The following is a 17,271-nucleotide window of genomic DNA, read 5'->3' on the forward strand; positions in this document are numbered from 1 at the left end:
AACTACTTACACTTACAGCTTTTCCTAATTTATCAATTGTAATTCAAGCAACAAAAAAGCAAAAAAACAAGATGGGTTTTTTCCCCAAATATATTTTATAAATGAAATCACTGAAATTCTGAGAAATGAAGCACATCGTAAGAAGCGAGAATGGTGCACAGGCTTCAAAATTTAAGTCTTCTAACTCTTAAATCCAGTGATCTTTCTGCCTTACTAGCAGTTCTTCAAATACGGTCCACTGATCCTTGGGGTCCCCAGGGCCCCTTTGAAAAAAGGGAGGAAGGTCCTTAAATAAAAAAATAATAATACTCAGATATTATTTGCCTTTTGTACTATAGCCACATTTGCACCAATGATGCAAGACAATATTGAATAAAACTGCTGCATCTTAGCACAAATCAAGGCAGCAGCACCAAGTTATGTAATTCACTGTATTAGTCACAAATATACACACTCACTTTTAAACAGAAGCCAAGCCAGTTTCTTTTAGAATTATGTTCTTGGCGAAAAGATTAAACCTAATTTTATTAAACCTCAAACCTTGATTTATGTTTAATTCTAACATAAGAAGTACACGTAAAGTACTTCTGCGATATATCCAGAGTATGCTGTTGCTAACAACTAGTGTAAAATGAGTTACAAGCTAAACTGATTTTTTCCCATGGAATGCAATTTTTATTTAAAAGAAAAACTAACAAACTACAAACTAGAATTATTCAGACTTCAGTATTTAGCAAATGTTGTCTGGAAAAAGAAAGTGAGCCTGTTGCTTTAAGGAAAACAAATGTATCTGTTGACAATGATTAATATGGAATTTTCAAGCAAAAATCTAAACTTCGAAAAACTTGTTTCTACCACTGTGAGCGTGATATCTTCTCAATACTTAAAGGCTTGTATATGAGTGGTGATAGTAACAAATTCAACTTTTTCTTATAATAGACATTCTTCAAGCATTTAAAAAGAAATCTTTTCAAATTACCAATGCACAGTGTTACAAAATCATGTATGGGTAAAAGATCCATCCAAAAAGCAAGAAACATTAATAGATTTTAACGCAACATAATATGAAAAGGTTGTTGATACCACCATAGAATAACTGATGTGATTTCGAATTCCACATTGCAACTAATCTTTAAGAAATTACCATCTGTTAAGTTTGGGTACAGCATTAAAAAGAATATCCATTATTATCTGATTATCAGTTAAAATACTCCTCCCTTTTCTAAATTATTATCTGTGTAAAGCCAGATTTTCTTCACAAACTTCAACCAAAACAACTTATTGCAATAGAATGGCAAACCTTCGGAAGCACACTGGAGACTCTAGCTCTCCTCTAATACCGCAGACATTCAAGACTTGCAACAATGTAAAGCAATGTACTCTTCTCACCATTTTGTTTCAGCAAATGTGTTTTTCATAAAATATGTTATTCAAACACAATAGATTGACATTTTAATATGAACTAATAGCCTAAGCTTTTCTCAGTTTTAATTTCTAAAATAGTAAATTTTATGTACCCAAAAGCGCTGAGGTCCTCAATAATTTTTATGAGTGTAAAGGGGTCCTGAGAGCAAAAATAACAAGAATCACCATTTACTCCATGTTCTTAGACATGTTTTTTATGAAACAAATCATAATTGAAAATGGTTTTCTTTGGTTTTTACAATGTGATTCAAAATTTTTTGAAATAACTGGTAAAAGATAAAGATTAGGAGATTGTATGTGTACAATAATAGGTATTTCTTCCCTCATGCTCTGGGAGGAAAAAAATAAAAACCCAGAAGACCTGGTTACACGATTCCTGCATGGCAATAATCATTGTGACAAAGCCAGAGTGTAGTAGAAGTAGTAGTAGCAGCTCTCTTTAGATAGAATATTCACTCTCCATTTGCCCCCACCCCCAACTTGGCCAGCCACACACACTCACATTACCTTCCTTGCCCTTGCATCCTTGCATATCCGTAAAAGGATAAAGCTGCTTGTGGCTAGAATACTAAATGGCTCCAGCCACTCCAGCCTCTCCTAGCATCTCCAATAGCGGAGGGTTCAGTATACAAGCACATCTGTACCCCAGATGGGAATTTGAGCCTCCAATCCCTGGTATAGAGGAATAGTAGTCTTTAATGCTGGAAAAGTTGGTTGAGACCAGAGACTAACAATCCTTAACTGAAAAGCTGGGACTTCTTCCTTTAAGCAATGGAGGAGGTTTATTTATTATTTTAATTTCATTATAATTGTAACAATTTTCTCCATGATCTTCCTATTACTCCATAAAGCTGCTTCTTTTCACAGGGTATTTTAGAATATGACAATCCCGAAAGATAGCTGAATCCTGAAAGATCCCTCACATACGGTCCTCACATACAATCCTGAAAGATGCCTCACATATCAAATGCAATCCTGAAAGATACCTCAAATACCAAATTCGCATGACTTTAAGACCAGTAAAAGAAAGTAAAATGTTATTTCAACAGACTGGTTAAACCCAATTTATTCTTTTATTGGACTTAGTGGAATAATGATTTGTGTAAAACATGTAATGAATTACCAATTTATAATAAAAACTAGTGCTCAGATATTCTCACATGCTTACAAAAGAAACAGAATAAGTTTGGCTGTAAACAACTTCTAACTGGTAAAAGTCAGTTATAAAAAATTAGCCTTTGTAGAACTTCCATCTCAATGCCAGAGCATTATTAATATTCTCATATCTGTGTCAAGGCAAGACCTTGGTAAAACACTAAAAACATTATTTTTAACCAACCCTCCCTCTAGTATTGGCGTGAACACAATTCAATAGCACACACATGGGAACAGTTAGCTGGGTGCCACTGTATAAAATCATGTTACAAATGCATCTAAGCAGTAATCTACATTTTTATGAGAGTCCAAATTAAAACATTTTTCCTGTAAAGTGAGAAATAGATACCAAAACATGATACTCATCCTACTATATCTTTCACTTTCAAAGGAATACCATTTGAGTAAAACTTATACACCAACTACCAAACATTTCTCTGCTAACTCCAAAATACATGCTAGTCATCAATTTATCAACAAACTAGACTTCAAACAAAATATATGCATTGTTCATAACTCATAATTCACTTTCCCATGAAAATACTATATTAAATAGGAACGTGAATTATGTAAGTGAATCTTACTTGAACCTCAGGTTTCTAAGTAAGTTCACAAAAGCCTAGTTGGCCCATAATCTAGCTGAACTATTATATATGTAAATATTTTGAATTCAAAAGAAAAAAAGAGTTCTTCCATTGTTTTCCTTATCTGCACAGGCTAAACCAAGAGGAAATACTTTTTTTTTTTTTTTTTAAAGCCAAGTTTATATTTACTGTCAGCAAAGATTTCTAAGAAAGGGAGTGTAAGAGCAGAAGAAAAATTGGGTAGTGAAGAGTTTGAGAAGCATTGCAATAAGAATATGTAGCAGGGCAGGAGTAACTGAAGGGAAAAGTCTACATACAAAAACTGACAGATCTGCGAACCAAATGGTTGTTTTGGGAGATTGACAGAACAGCTATTAAAAGAAAAAAACAAAACAATACCCTGGACCACCAGAAGAATGGAAATACCCTTAAGAAAAAAAGGCAAATATGAACATCAGGATGTGCAGCAAGAGATCAGAAATGAGAATACTGCCATTCCTACCCTCACTCGTTCAGCTTCAACAAGGCTGTATCCTCACTATTCATCTCGAGGGCCAACACACTGCTGCATCAGGTCCTGGCCTGGGATGCACAACTTTCAGAGAGCCAAAAGTTCATGCTCACACTTCGCTCAGGTATCTATACAAATATGAGCTCTTCCACACTACCTAAAATCACATATTATCCTATGCCCAGCCGACAAGCACACCCCCATCACTTGTTTGTCTATGTCCAGGTCTACTGTTATTCATATATGAGCTCTTCCACACTACCTAAAATCACATATTATCCTATGCCCAGCCCACAAGCACACCCCCATCACTTCTTTGTCTACGTCCAGGTCTACTGTTCTTCATGAACTACTTATTACTATCTGATACTGTTTGTTTACTGTGTACTGTCTTTCCTCTAGGTAAACTGAGGCTCTGTATGCTTTCTTAATGGTCTATAAAAGTACTTGCTACATATTAGACAATAAATATTTGTTAAAGAAATACAGAATAGAGATAAAAACTGGTGAGTCATCTTCATAATGGCACTAATTAGAAGATGAGAACATATCTTTTATATATTCAAAATTTTTTCAAGTGAAAGGGCAGACAGCATAGTAAGGTATCATGTTGCAAGAATCTTAAAAGCCAGAAGACATAAACAATATAAATTGTTTCCCACTCCACTCTCCCATTCTCCCTTGCTCTCAGCTTCCTTCAGATGTTCCTACTTTTCCAATATTCTCACTGTTAAACTCAGATTCTCTAACACAGTGTTGTAAATTAGAACTTTCTGTGATGATGGAAATGTAGCATTATCTGCACTGATCTGGTAGCCACCAGAATTACACATTTAAAGTGCAACTGAGAAACTGAATTTCAATATTATTTCATTTTAATTGCCATGTGTGACTAGTGGCAACTATATTGAACAGCTCAGCTTTAAATGGTCTAGTTCTGTTTTTAATAATAGCTGCTAAAATCACAGTGGCAGCAGTGGTAAGTAAGGAAAATGAGTAGTAAGGGAGTCATTCCAGAGTTTTGTCATTAATTCTACTACGTTTTTCAATTTTTATTGTGAAAAAAAGTAAAATTAATCTCCCATGTTAGTCAACAGAAGTACAAAAACCATGGCTATTATTCTAACCCAAAACTAAAGAAAATTCATCAAGTTATACAAGTAATTCTACAGTTCATATCTAATAAAATGCATCTAATCAATTTGAAGCACCTAATTGCACCTATCAGTTGGAACTCATTTTCACACCATTTAGCATCTCAGTTTTTAGGCTTCATCTTGACTTTCTGTGAGTCATCAAAAATCGTTTTACATATTAGAAATTCCTAGGAAAAAACTGAAGTTACTTGGGAAATGAGAAAAGTATCAGTGTTCAATTAATAATATCCTAAACTGTTTAGCATAAGTGAATTATCCTAAGAATAAAAGCACTAGAATTGGATCTATTTATCACAGTTTAAATCACTATTACTGTGGCCAAGCAAGATAGCCATAACTAGAATTCTAGGATAGAACCTCAAGGTTTTTCTCCCTTTCTATGTCATCTTTTCAAATTCAAGGTGTTTTAGAAAAAAAACAAAAAACATGGCTTATAAATTTTTGAAGAATCTTACCACCTAACACTCATTTCAAGTCTTATACCAATTTCTCTAAAACTTAAGTCAATATGTGGCATTACTTTCTGTGTTAAAATTACCTACCCAAATCCCTCATCTTTTGATTGCTCAATTGTAGCACATCTTGTTCTGGAGAGCATATACTGTTTTTTTCCTGTTTTAAAAATGTTCAAAAGAATTTAATGGTCACAAAATAAAAAGTATTACTATTAGATTTCAAACGGGGCAAAAGCCCTGTATGGTCACGTCTATGACAGAGTTTGCCATGACACAAAAACTTGGCAGAACCTCTTCTCTGACTATTAATCACACCTATAATGCTCAATACCTGGCATTGTGTCCTGGTCTCATTTTCATTTGTGTTTTTGACAGCAAAACTCCAAAACAATTTTATTCTCAATTTAAGCCAGGGACAAGAGGCACTCATCTGACAATCTATAATTTGATCCGGACAGGAAGTCCAAATAATAAAAAAAGTTACCTAGAATGTTTGCTAATTACAGTACAAATGATTTGGGCTTTTTCCCAGAATTCAACAGAATTACAGTATGGAATGTAATCAAGTAAAGACATCAGGTGTACGACTTCTAAACTCTTTTTTACGCAGAGCACTAGATTTCTTTGATATGTCTCCTTTTTCTCTCAAAAGTGAAAGGTAAAAAATATGCCAAAACGGCATATAATTGTCCTACTATTGAAAATATATTTACTTCTTCAATATTAAAGGAAGGCTCACAAATTGCTTTTCAAATCCAGTGACATAATATAGTTTAGCCTCTGACACACCAGGTATGCATAAACAAAAATTTCTCCGTATGCCCCAAATATAACTTCCATGTGATATTAGTTTAAAAACTATATTTTTCTAGTCAGCAAAAAAAAAAAAAAGTTTATTCCTTCTAAAAGAAATAGTCCATTGTAAACAGTGATATTCTAGCTAATACCAACCAAGAGGTATATGTATTTGGTATTAGAGATTTTTATTTCAGAAGACAGACGTTTTGTCAGCACTGCAACCAAGTGTATCACTTAAAGTTAGCATGACTTTGTTTCTGCTTTAGCCCTGGTTTTGAGATTTTATACCTAAAAAAAGAAGAATGGAAAAAAACTGAAAATAAAAATCCCTGCCATATTTGAAAGAATTAAGTGAAACTGTGGTCAACCTTTAAATAACAATGTATTTCACACAAAATGGAGAAAGTGCTCAAAAAGGGTTTTTATAGTTACAACAATCCCTTAAAAACTCACACTCTGATCTATTCTTCTACATTCCTACAGCAGTTAGGTAGATTTTTTTTAAATAGAGGCCTGCATTTGAATATATATCCATTTGTAATTATTCTGTCTTTCCTTCCCACATGTTTTACCACTTCTTCCAAGAATTAAAAATACACGACTTCATTTCTTCTCAACAGTAACTGCACAGTCACTTAAAGAGTATTTTTTTAATACCTGCTGAAATGCATGACATCTCCCCACTTTCTCAGTTTTAAACCATGTAACACTGTATTATGACACTACTGGCAGGAATGTTTAATGGAAAAGTATTACTGTTACTCCGTCAGTTAATTTTTTTTCTGGTTTGATATTATCATAGTACAATCGCCACATTAAATTCCTACAACTGTTTGCTGTCAATAATCTCAAACCAACTTTATGGACACACTATCTCAATTGGCATCCTGATTAGAGGGAAAGCACTTGATACATACTATGTATTATGTGTTTTATGGATAAAGAAACCACAACAGCAAGCAATTTACTTAATATGACAACCAGTTGAGATGACATCAGAAACTTCATTTCTCTACATTATTTCAAGTGGAAAATAAAATTACTTCATGAGTATTTTTCAAGAGATCCACAAACACACAAAAAAAGTTTTAATTATCAGCAAATTAGACACATGCCTCCTGAAATTAGGCTGCCTTCTCCCTAAAGGAACCTATTCAAAATTTTTTTTTGTCCTCCATAATATTTTCACTATTCCCTATCTAAAATCTTAAATTTGCCTTATGCAGTATTTTCTCACTTTGCACAGCAAGTATCTTCTTTTGTGCAGGACACATATAATCCTAATTTTCCCCTTTTCTATAAATATACTATGTCATGTCACCAAGTATACCATCTATATTAAGAGTTCACAACTAACAACAATGATCTCTGTTCCCTTTTATCACCCATCTAGTTTCTTTTTCCCCTCGAGTCTTGGAACTTTGAAATATCCGAAATATTATTAAGTACTAATTTTTCTGACCTTTATAACACTTCTCTTTCAACTTTTTGCAACAAGCTTCTCAACTTCATTCCCTTTCCTTGGTTTTGAAAGAGCTTTACTGCACATATTATCAAAAATAACTCAGTGAACATTTTTTGAGCACCAATAATGTTCAAGCAAATAATTTCAAAATAACAGAGTAGTCATTAAGACAGAAGCATGCCCTGGATGCTGGAGACACACTTGGTCCTAGCTAGAGGCCAGAAAAAACATTCTCCAGCAAGCAGCTCTTTAGCTAAATCTTTCAAGACCAGAACAAATTAGGCTAGGGAAGAAAAGGCCAGAGTGCATTCAAACAGAAGGAACAGCACATGTAAAGACAGAAAAATTAAATACCACTGAGTACATGAGAACTTCAAGCCATTCTGTATTATCACAGTGTTGAATGACAGGAGGAAAACAGTGGAAAATGAGGCTAGAAATGTGGATGGGGGCCAAATCACAGTTTGCCTTGAACTTAGACGTTAAGTAAACAGGTCTATCTTATATATGCTACAAAAATTCTCCCATCACCTATTAACTAAGTGAGACAGGAGTATTCTAGTTTTCTCTGACACAAGATCATCTGTGTATCAAAAATACTTAGATTATCCTGAAAACTAAAAATTAAAATATTTTATCAATAAACATTAATAAACATCTATGTAAATGAACTCTTTTCTGGTTGCTTCCTAACTTTGAGAATGTCTATAAACAAAACAAGAAATTCTCTCCAAATATGTTAATAATCAAATTTTGCAAATCCATAAGGCATAAAAGTAACTATTTTTACGTAGTACAATTATTAAACTATAATGAGATATGAAGGTAACTGAACATAGTTTGAAAAACTGTGTGCTACGTAAGTATAAAGTATTCATATTATGAAGAAAAACTTAAGTCCCACATAGAATCTTCCACATATACGTATTTGTGTGTATCTCCAGAACACTTTTTCCAAGTTTTCTTTTTTTTTTTCTTTTGGATGAAAGGCAATTTCATTACACAATAATAAACTTCTTCACCAAAGCTTTATTTGGAAGCAGGGGGAAAGGGAAGGGAAATTTTATTAAATGGTAAACCTATCAGTAATTAGAAATAATACTTTAACCTCAAAAGAAATACTAAAGCCTCTACCAGCACTTAAAATCTACAAAATAACTGTGCCCATTAAAAATTCTAGTTCTTCCTTTTATGAATATCTGCAGCTATTCCATATTTCAAAACAATAAATACTATATGAAATGTTCTATGAAAAACTATATAACTTATATAAAATCTTTTCCTTATAATCTGAAAAAGATAATGTATGTTCCTTTCAACTACACTAAAAAGAACCAAGGTTAATAGAGTTCTTTTTTGGTTCTTTACCTCTGCTTAAGCAACATTAATATATTACACCAAGGAAAGTTTTTCAGTATGTCTCTATTAAAATAATAAGAAAAGAAAGAAAACTTACTTGTATCTGCTTGGCTTCCCACACTGATGTATCTATCATTGCCAGGAAGTGCTGTTTGGTAGTAAGTTGTCTCCTCCTGCTGAGGGGTCTTAGCATTCTTCGCAGTAAGGAAAGCCACTGCTAATTCCAAGTTTCCATTACTATCCTTCAAATATCAAGAAAGGAGTATCAAGTGTTTTGAAATAATTTTATACATCAAAAAAAGTTATACAATATTCTCCATAACTAATACTCTAGAACAAAACTGCTTTAGATTTGCAATTAATCTATATGTGATTCTAATTTTAGAGTGTAAATGCATCATACATAAAGTATACTATATCAATAGTAGTACCTTTTTTACTAATTAAAACTACTGATACAATGTAAAAATCCATCTCTAATTTCTTGGTCTTCATTACTTTCCTATCTGCTTAATAAAAGTGGATCACAAACTTATACTTTTGAACAAATAAACTAAAAAATGTCTTCTGGAACTTGCCATAAGAAAGAGTGCAAAATAGGTATTAAAATTAGTACTTCTACAAAAAAGGACAATAAAAGATATTCCTTTTAATCTGGGTACTGGATACATACATAGGGGCAAACTTAAGCAAAATGTCAAGGACTCATAGGAAGAAAATGGCAAAATGTACTGAAGGGCTTGATAATATAGAAATATGGAAAGACACATAGAACTCTAGACAGAAATACTCAATACTGTCAACATGACAATCCTGCTCAAATTAAATACATACATTTTGCATAGGTCTCATCAAAAGCATAGCTGAATAAAATTATTCTAAAGTTCATTTAGAAGAAAGCAGATGCCAGAATAAGAATTTTTAAAACAGCAAAATGAGAAGAGACTTGCCCAGTTACATCTTTATATTCTCTGCACAACTGACAACAAGTAAGACGCTAGCTCTAAAACAGTTAACCGAAACAACACAGGAAACCCAGATATTCATAACGAAGCTATCTTTGTAACAGAAAACCAAAACATGAAAGGCTCTGTAGGTTCCCTAAGAACTCAGACATGCACATGGGTGTAATAAGAAGCCAGTGGAGTGTTTTGGAAAGGAATGACATGTATGACTTACATTTTAAAAAGTTTACTCCATGTATTAAGAATAGACTACAGGAGAGAAATGGGAGAAGACAGCATCCAATATTATTGCTATCTTATTAAATGTGGGACATGACAGAAGTAGGATCAGCATGATTCCAAAATTTAAGGACCGAGCAGCTGGCAGAATAAAGTCCCCAAGACCTACCCCAAATCCAACTCTAGCAGTCAGTGACGAAAGGAGTAAGGGTGCAGTTTCAAAAGCACCACCACTTTCAAAAATGCTATGTGTCATGATCATCAGACGATTCCTAAGTGACTCATCCAAAATATAAGATACACTATTGTTAAATAAGTAATCTAACAATAAATCACAATAATGATGGCTAACATTTATTGAGCACTTACTATATGCCAAGAAATGTGCTAAGTGTTTTTCATAGATTACCTCATATAATAATTTAAAACAACACAGTAGGAATTTACACAAATTGAAGTTCATTTACTTTTTAGAGCTAAAAATATGTTCTCAAATTAAAAGTACTGAAATTAATCGATGACGTTACAGTGCCCAAAAGGAGACTTCTTGTCAGTATTTATAATGGGCAACAATTAAGGTTTAAATACACTCTTTTCCCCCAGCTACTGGTAACTGAAACAAAAATTTTGGAAAATTAAAAATACCTATGCTCACACAACCTATATCAAAGGAAATGTGGATAAGACTTCATTCGAGCTATATATTTACTAAGTTAAAAAAAAAAAAAAAGCAAATTCCCCAAATTTACCCTGGCAAGATGATAGGCTATGGTCTCACACTCAGTAATACATAATGAAAAAGGTAGTTTCTGAAAACGTGGAATTTAGTAACGATATTTATCAGAATAAAAAGGGACTAGCAATTATCTAAATGTCATAATCATAAAAATTGAGGTATAGCACTTCTGCTTCCTCTCCAAATACTTACAGTGGCTTCATACACCCCGCATTAATGCTCTAAACACTACTATTTCATGATTTTCCTGATAGGGGAATAAGGTGAAGCAAAGCTTCTAGTAAAAGAAGCACAAATTAAGTGTGGCACCTGGGATCAGGCTGCCTTGGTTTCTATTCCAAGCTTCTCCACATACAGGCTGTGTGATCTTGGGCAAGTTACCTTAACCTCTCTGTTACCCATCTTTTCATAAGGGGGATGAAACTAATACTTATCTCATAGAGTTATTTATTATTAGGATGAGCTAGCCCACATAAAGTACTTAAAATACTGCCTGGTAGTACTAAATGTTTAATCAGTACTACTTATTGTTATAATGACTTTTATTATAATCATCTAATAGATTATTTTTAAAAACAAATAAAGAACTCTAGGCTTGAAATCAACTTCCAAAGGATTGGAGCTATGTATATGACTGCAGTGGCAAAAACGCTATATTGTTTTTAGCCTATAGCAGTAATATGCAAATGAGCTTAAAATACTGTACAGTTCTGGTTCTTATATACCTTTCATTCACTCTTTTTCAATGTGAGTATCCATATGATATGACTCATTTGAATGTTGGTGTGAAAATGAAGGTCCAACTAAGATACGACAAAATGATACATTTTAGTTGTTGCCTATACTGAAGAGTTTGAAATCCAATGTTTAACTTAGGGTGTAATTAGCTGAATGGGTGCAAATTTATCTCTCTGCTTCTCAGGAGATGAAAAATGTAAGCTTTCAGCCTTCTATTAATTTTCTACTTTTCCCTTCTCTTACATCTCATCCTCTAATACACCCCACCTTGAACCCTCATTTAAACTCTAAAATCACAGCTCGTAAGTAAAACCATCCATTAGAATTAGGATTCACATACCACTATTTTGCACAAAAAGCATTTCATATATAGAAAGAGATTATCTGTCACTCTTAGGTATCATGGACATCAGACTGCTGAAAGCTAACATGCTCAAAACTGCAGTGTGTTAACTGAGGATTTTACTTTACAAAGTCCATTCCTGTATCTCTAAAACTACCACATGGTATAACCAAAAAAAAAATCAACTATCAAATATAACACACACTAGAGATGAGCGTACACCACAAACTGTATATCATAAAACAGAGGCCATACCTTCAAGGCTTGCTGTAGTATCTGGGTGTCATTAATCCCCGTAATTTCTCTCAGTTGATTCAAAAACGTCTGCTGGTGCTAGAGGGAGGAAAAACCCAAAATCATTATATTCTCAACTCTGAAAATATACTAGGAAAAGAAAACAAATGACCTTTGGTTTTCCAAAACAAACAAAAAACAGAATAAAGTAAACTAGAGTAAAAAAAGAACTTGAGAAAGGCCAAACAACTTCATTTTTTTAGAAAGAATGAATCATGCTGTGGAGAACCCTTATTTCATTCTCATGTTTTGAAAAGGTAACTTCTCTACATTACTCCCCAATAAGTCTTACTGAATTAACAGTTTCTGTCCTTTTCTTCATCCCCTCATTTATGCCACCTAACAAGAAAAGGAGCCTCATCCATGATGGTTAAGCACAAGGAGAGTAACACCTTTGGAAAAGACATGCTTTCAGCAAGACATAACTTGGTGGGTAATTATATCACGGAGATCTTCAGATCTACTTTAAAAAGAGGATCATTTCACTGTCCAATCTGTCATAAAAGACTCAAAATTGAATAGATCATTTGCCCCCATTTGCTTCAGTTCTTTATATGCTATTGGCCTATATAATTGATTGCAACATACTGGAGGGGAAATGAGGTAGAGAGATAGGATTTCACTATCAAACTCTCCCCTAATGGCCCTTAAATAAAAACCAACTTCCTCCTTACATCTCTGTATTTCTTGAAGTTCCCAACACTATAGAACAGTACCATGAAATAAAAAATCACAATGGATATGACAGGAAAAGCAAACTAGTCAATAGGATCTATTGAAATCTTTTTTAAAAAGATGTTTCACATTTATCTCAGTAATAATTCAGTCAGGAATCTTCAATGGATGCTAAAACTACTGAATGAAAGTTTGATCAGGAACAGAATATTTACATCATTTTAAATTCTCTTCCACAAATTATAAAGGGAGAAAGAATAACTTTATTGTGTTAACAGTGGCGAACCCATACATGTCTACAGCAAGCTCACTTCTTGCTTCCTCAGAAGAAAGAATTTGACCAAGGGGCATAAGGCAGAGAGAGAGACCAAGGCAAGTTTTTAGAGCAGGGGTGAAAGTTTATTAAAAAGCTTTAGAGCAGGAATGAAAGCAAGTAAAGTACACTTGGAAGGGGGCCAAGCGGGCAACTTGAAAGATCAAGTGAACAGCTGACCTTTGACTTGGGGTTTTATACACTGGCATGCTTCCAGGGTTTGCATTTCTTCTCCCGATTCTTCCTATAGGGTGGCTGTCCACAGGCGCATGTGGCCTGCCAGCACTGGGGAGGGGCTGCACGCACAGTGTGTTTACTGAAATTGTGCACGTGCTCACTTAAGGTGTTTTTCCCTTACCAGTTGGGTGTTCCTAAACGAAGGTCATATGTCAGTTAAACTCCACCGTTTTGCCTCTTAGTGCATATATGCTTGAGCCCATTCACTCAAATCCTGGGATCTTATCAGGAAGCTGCTGATCACCAGTTTCAGGTGTTTCTATCTATTGGGAGACTGCCTTTCCCTGGCACCGGCTGTGACCAATTATTATTTCAGAGAGACGGTTAATAACAGCCTGACCACCGCCTAATGGTTGCCTGAAATTCCTGGGGGGAGGCCCCCTTCTGCCCTGCTCATATCTGACTAGCTACCTACTGTAACAACAGTGCAAACCCTGACAGTCACCGCCTTAACCAAGAGATCAAAGTTAGTATTACCAATAATGGGATAAAATGGCAGTGCTTGCCTCCTGACACTATCTGTGAGACAGCCCTGCCGAAAATGCACAACCTAAATCGAATCTTGAGAAAGCATCACACAAACCCAAACTGAAGGACACTGTGAAAAATAATTATTCTATCATCTTCAAAAATGACTATGCCATGAAAAACAGGTGAAGTCTCCATCCTAAAGGAGACTAAAGAAGCATGTGAGCCAAAGGGGGAGCTGACTGCATCCCATACCAAATGTTACGCAGGATATTGTTGAGACAACTGGAGAAATATAAATATGCACAGCTTAGTAATGACATTTCATTAATATTAAATTCTTGAATTTGATAACTCCAGTATAGTAAGAGAGTATCTTTTTTATTAGGAAATATATCCTGAAGAATTTAAGTGGTAAAGGGGCATGATGCCTGCAACTTACTATCAAATGGTTTGGGGAGAAAAAAAGTTATGGAAGTTCTGTGTACTAAGTCTTGCAACTTTAAATTTGAAATTTCAAAATAAAAAGTTTTAAAATGTTCTGCATTCAGCTTTGTCGACATCAAATTGTAAAATGTGCATTTCAAAACATGCCTGACAATTTACGTATAAAATATGTATTTTCAGAAGTCTAAAAAGTCCTAAACAAATTACATGAAAGGTTTAAGATACTGCAGCCCAAATATCTTTTACAGAAATCATATGTATTAGATAGAAACTATATTCAGCTACATGTAACAGATTCCCAACATAACAGCAGCTTCAATACTCTGGAGTGTCTTTCTTTTCTAACTTAGAAGACACAATGGGCAGTCCAGACCTAGTAAGGACACCCAACATCAAGTCTTTATGTGGAACGTGCATCAGAATGTCTGTCACTGCATGGTCTCCTCCTCCATCATTCTGTCCAAGTTTTAGGTAGGATAAAGAGAAGAGTAAAGGACAAAAGCTGTCTCCCAAATGAACGAGACTTCTTTAACAAGCCCCACCTACAAACTTCCACTTATAAAAGCCTCACAAAGCACAACACAGTTGCATGGCCACTCATAGCTGCAAAGGAGATTGGGAAACGAATTTTTTGGGTGGGCAAAGGCTGCTGTGAAAATGAAATCAGGGTTCTGCTATCAAAAAGAAAAGAATGTTCATTGGATAGGCATTGGCAGTGTCTGCCATACCATCAAAGAATTTCACTTCCATAAAAATTTTTTACAGAGCTGGGATAACCAAGCTATCTAACAATAAAATACATAATAAAGTACACAAACAAAGTCATAGAAAATGCCAGGAAGTATCAAAATGGATGAATAAAAGAACTGCCAAATTTACAGAGCCGAATTGAGAAAAACAAAATTATCTTTAAACCTATCAGTTTTTATACCATAAACCAAAAATAAAATTTGAAGCTTCAAGGCACTCTAAAATTTAACCTGAAAGACTGGTTCAGGCCATGACTGGAAGTGGGGGGTAGACATGCCTCAGTATACCTCTCCAGCATTAATATACACACAAACCTTAAGTCTGGTAAGAAACATTATCAGTCTACTCTCTCTAAAGCCTGCAACTTGGAGGCTTCATTTGCATGATAAAACCTAGGTCTCCACAACCCCTTATCTTAACCCAGACATTCCTTTCTATTGATAATAACTCAACCAATTGCCAATCAGAATATGTTCAAATCTACCGATGACCTGGAAGCCACCCTGTGACCAGACCTTGAGTTGTCCCTCCCTTCCAGATTGAACCAATGTGAATCTTACATGAATTGACTGATATATTATATCTCCTTAAAATGTATAAAAGCAAGCTGTACCCCAACCACCTTGGACACATGTTGTCAGGACATCCTGAGGCTGTGTCACGGGCACGTATTTAACCCTGGCAAAATAAACTTTCTAAATTGATTGATACTTTTTGGTTTATACTACTTTCATTTAGAAAATTACCAATAAATAGCAATGGAATCATGACTAAGCCATGCAATACCCAACATTATGAATTAAAGGCATAAAAGTTTTACAGAAATCATCTTTATTCAATTCAATGTCTTCATTTAGTTAATATAAAATCCTTTATAATTTTTATAAGTCTGTAATCTCACTGCTACCAGCACTCCAAATCTGATTTCATATATAAAGTATTATTTTCCTCAACTGAAAATTATTCAGTCATGGCTCAGAGAAAAATTACTGAGTACCCAAGGAAATCAGTCATTTGTACAAGTGTTGATGGCCATTAATTATAACAATTAAAAAATGGCTGTGTCCCCACCCAAATTTTACATTGAGTTGTAGCTCCCATAATCCTCACGTGTCATGGGAGGGACCTGGTAGAAGGTAATTGAATCATGGGGGTGGGTTTTTCCCATGTTGTTCTTGTGATAGTGAATAAGTGTTATGAGATCTGATGGTTTTGTAAAGGAAAGTTCCCCTGCACATGCTCTCTTGCCTGCTACCATGTAAGATGCACCGTTGCTTCTCCTTTCCCTTCTGCCATGATTGTCAGGCCTTCGACAACGTGGAACTGTGAGTCCATTAAACATCTTTTTCTTTATAAATTACCCAGTCTCAGGTATGTCTTTATTAGCAGCATGAGAACAGACTAATACACTGGGTAATTTATAAAGGAAAGAGGTTTAACAGAATCACGGTTCCACATGGCTGGAAAGGCCTCACAATCATGGCTGAAGGTAAGGAGGGGCAAAGGCACATCTTACATGGTGGCAGGCAAGAGAGCATCTTCAGGGGAAATGCTCTTTATAAAATCATCAGATCTTGTGACACTTATTCACTATCATGAGAACAGGATGGGGGAAACTGTCCCCATGATTCAATTATTTCCACCTGGTCCCTCCCACAACACAGGGGATTATGGGAATTACAATTCAAGATGAGATTTGGTTGGGGACACAAAGCCTAACCATATCACCCAGTCTCAGGTATGTCCTTATAGCAGCGTGAGAACAGACTAATACAAACGCCATGTCCTTCCATTAAGAAAGTAGTTCTCAAACTTTAATGTACAGAAGGATGACTCCATGAGTTTGTTAATAATGAAGATGTCCAGGCCTCATCCCCAGAGATTGATTCCAGAGGGTCTGAGTTAAGGTCTAGGGATCTGTATTTTAATAAGCACTTCAAATGATTTTGATGCAGATCAACTTAGAAGCAGAGTCTCAGTTAAACATACAACTATTTATTTTTAAGTGAAAAATATATAATCTATACAGAAGTTTTCCTTACAAAATCATATTAAGCTAAAGCAGAATACAAAATAGTATATACACAAATTAATAACCACAAGGTAAAATACAAACACGAATATAAATCCCAGAAAAGATTACACTGCCTATGCTAGCCTCCCAATTCTCCCATCCC

General features: G+C 34.7%; 1 protein-coding gene across 3 annotated transcripts in view; it reads right to left on the minus strand.

Moving 5' to 3' along the window:
* Window positions 1-17,271, minus strand: part of USP25 (ubiquitin specific peptidase 25) — a 163,428-nt gene that overhangs the window by 118,295 nt on the left and 27,862 nt on the right. For all 3 annotated transcript variants that reach the window (XM_032176136.2, XM_032176135.2, XM_058427102.1), the window contains exons 2-3: window positions 12,166-12,243; window positions 9,007-9,151 (exon numbers count right to left, since the gene is read on the minus strand). In XM_032176136.2, coding sequence (XP_032032027.1) covers window positions 9,007-9,151; window positions 12,166-12,243 — 223 coding nt within the window. The remainder of the gene's footprint in view (window positions 1-9,006; window positions 9,152-12,165; window positions 12,244-17,271) is intronic.

The sequence above is a fragment of the Hylobates moloch genome, unplaced genomic scaffold, assembly GCF_009828535.3.
Source record: "Hylobates moloch isolate HMO894 unplaced genomic scaffold, HMol_V3 SCAFFOLD_14, whole genome shotgun sequence".
Lineage (NCBI taxonomy): Eukaryota > Metazoa > Chordata > Mammalia > Primates > Hylobatidae > Hylobates > Hylobates moloch.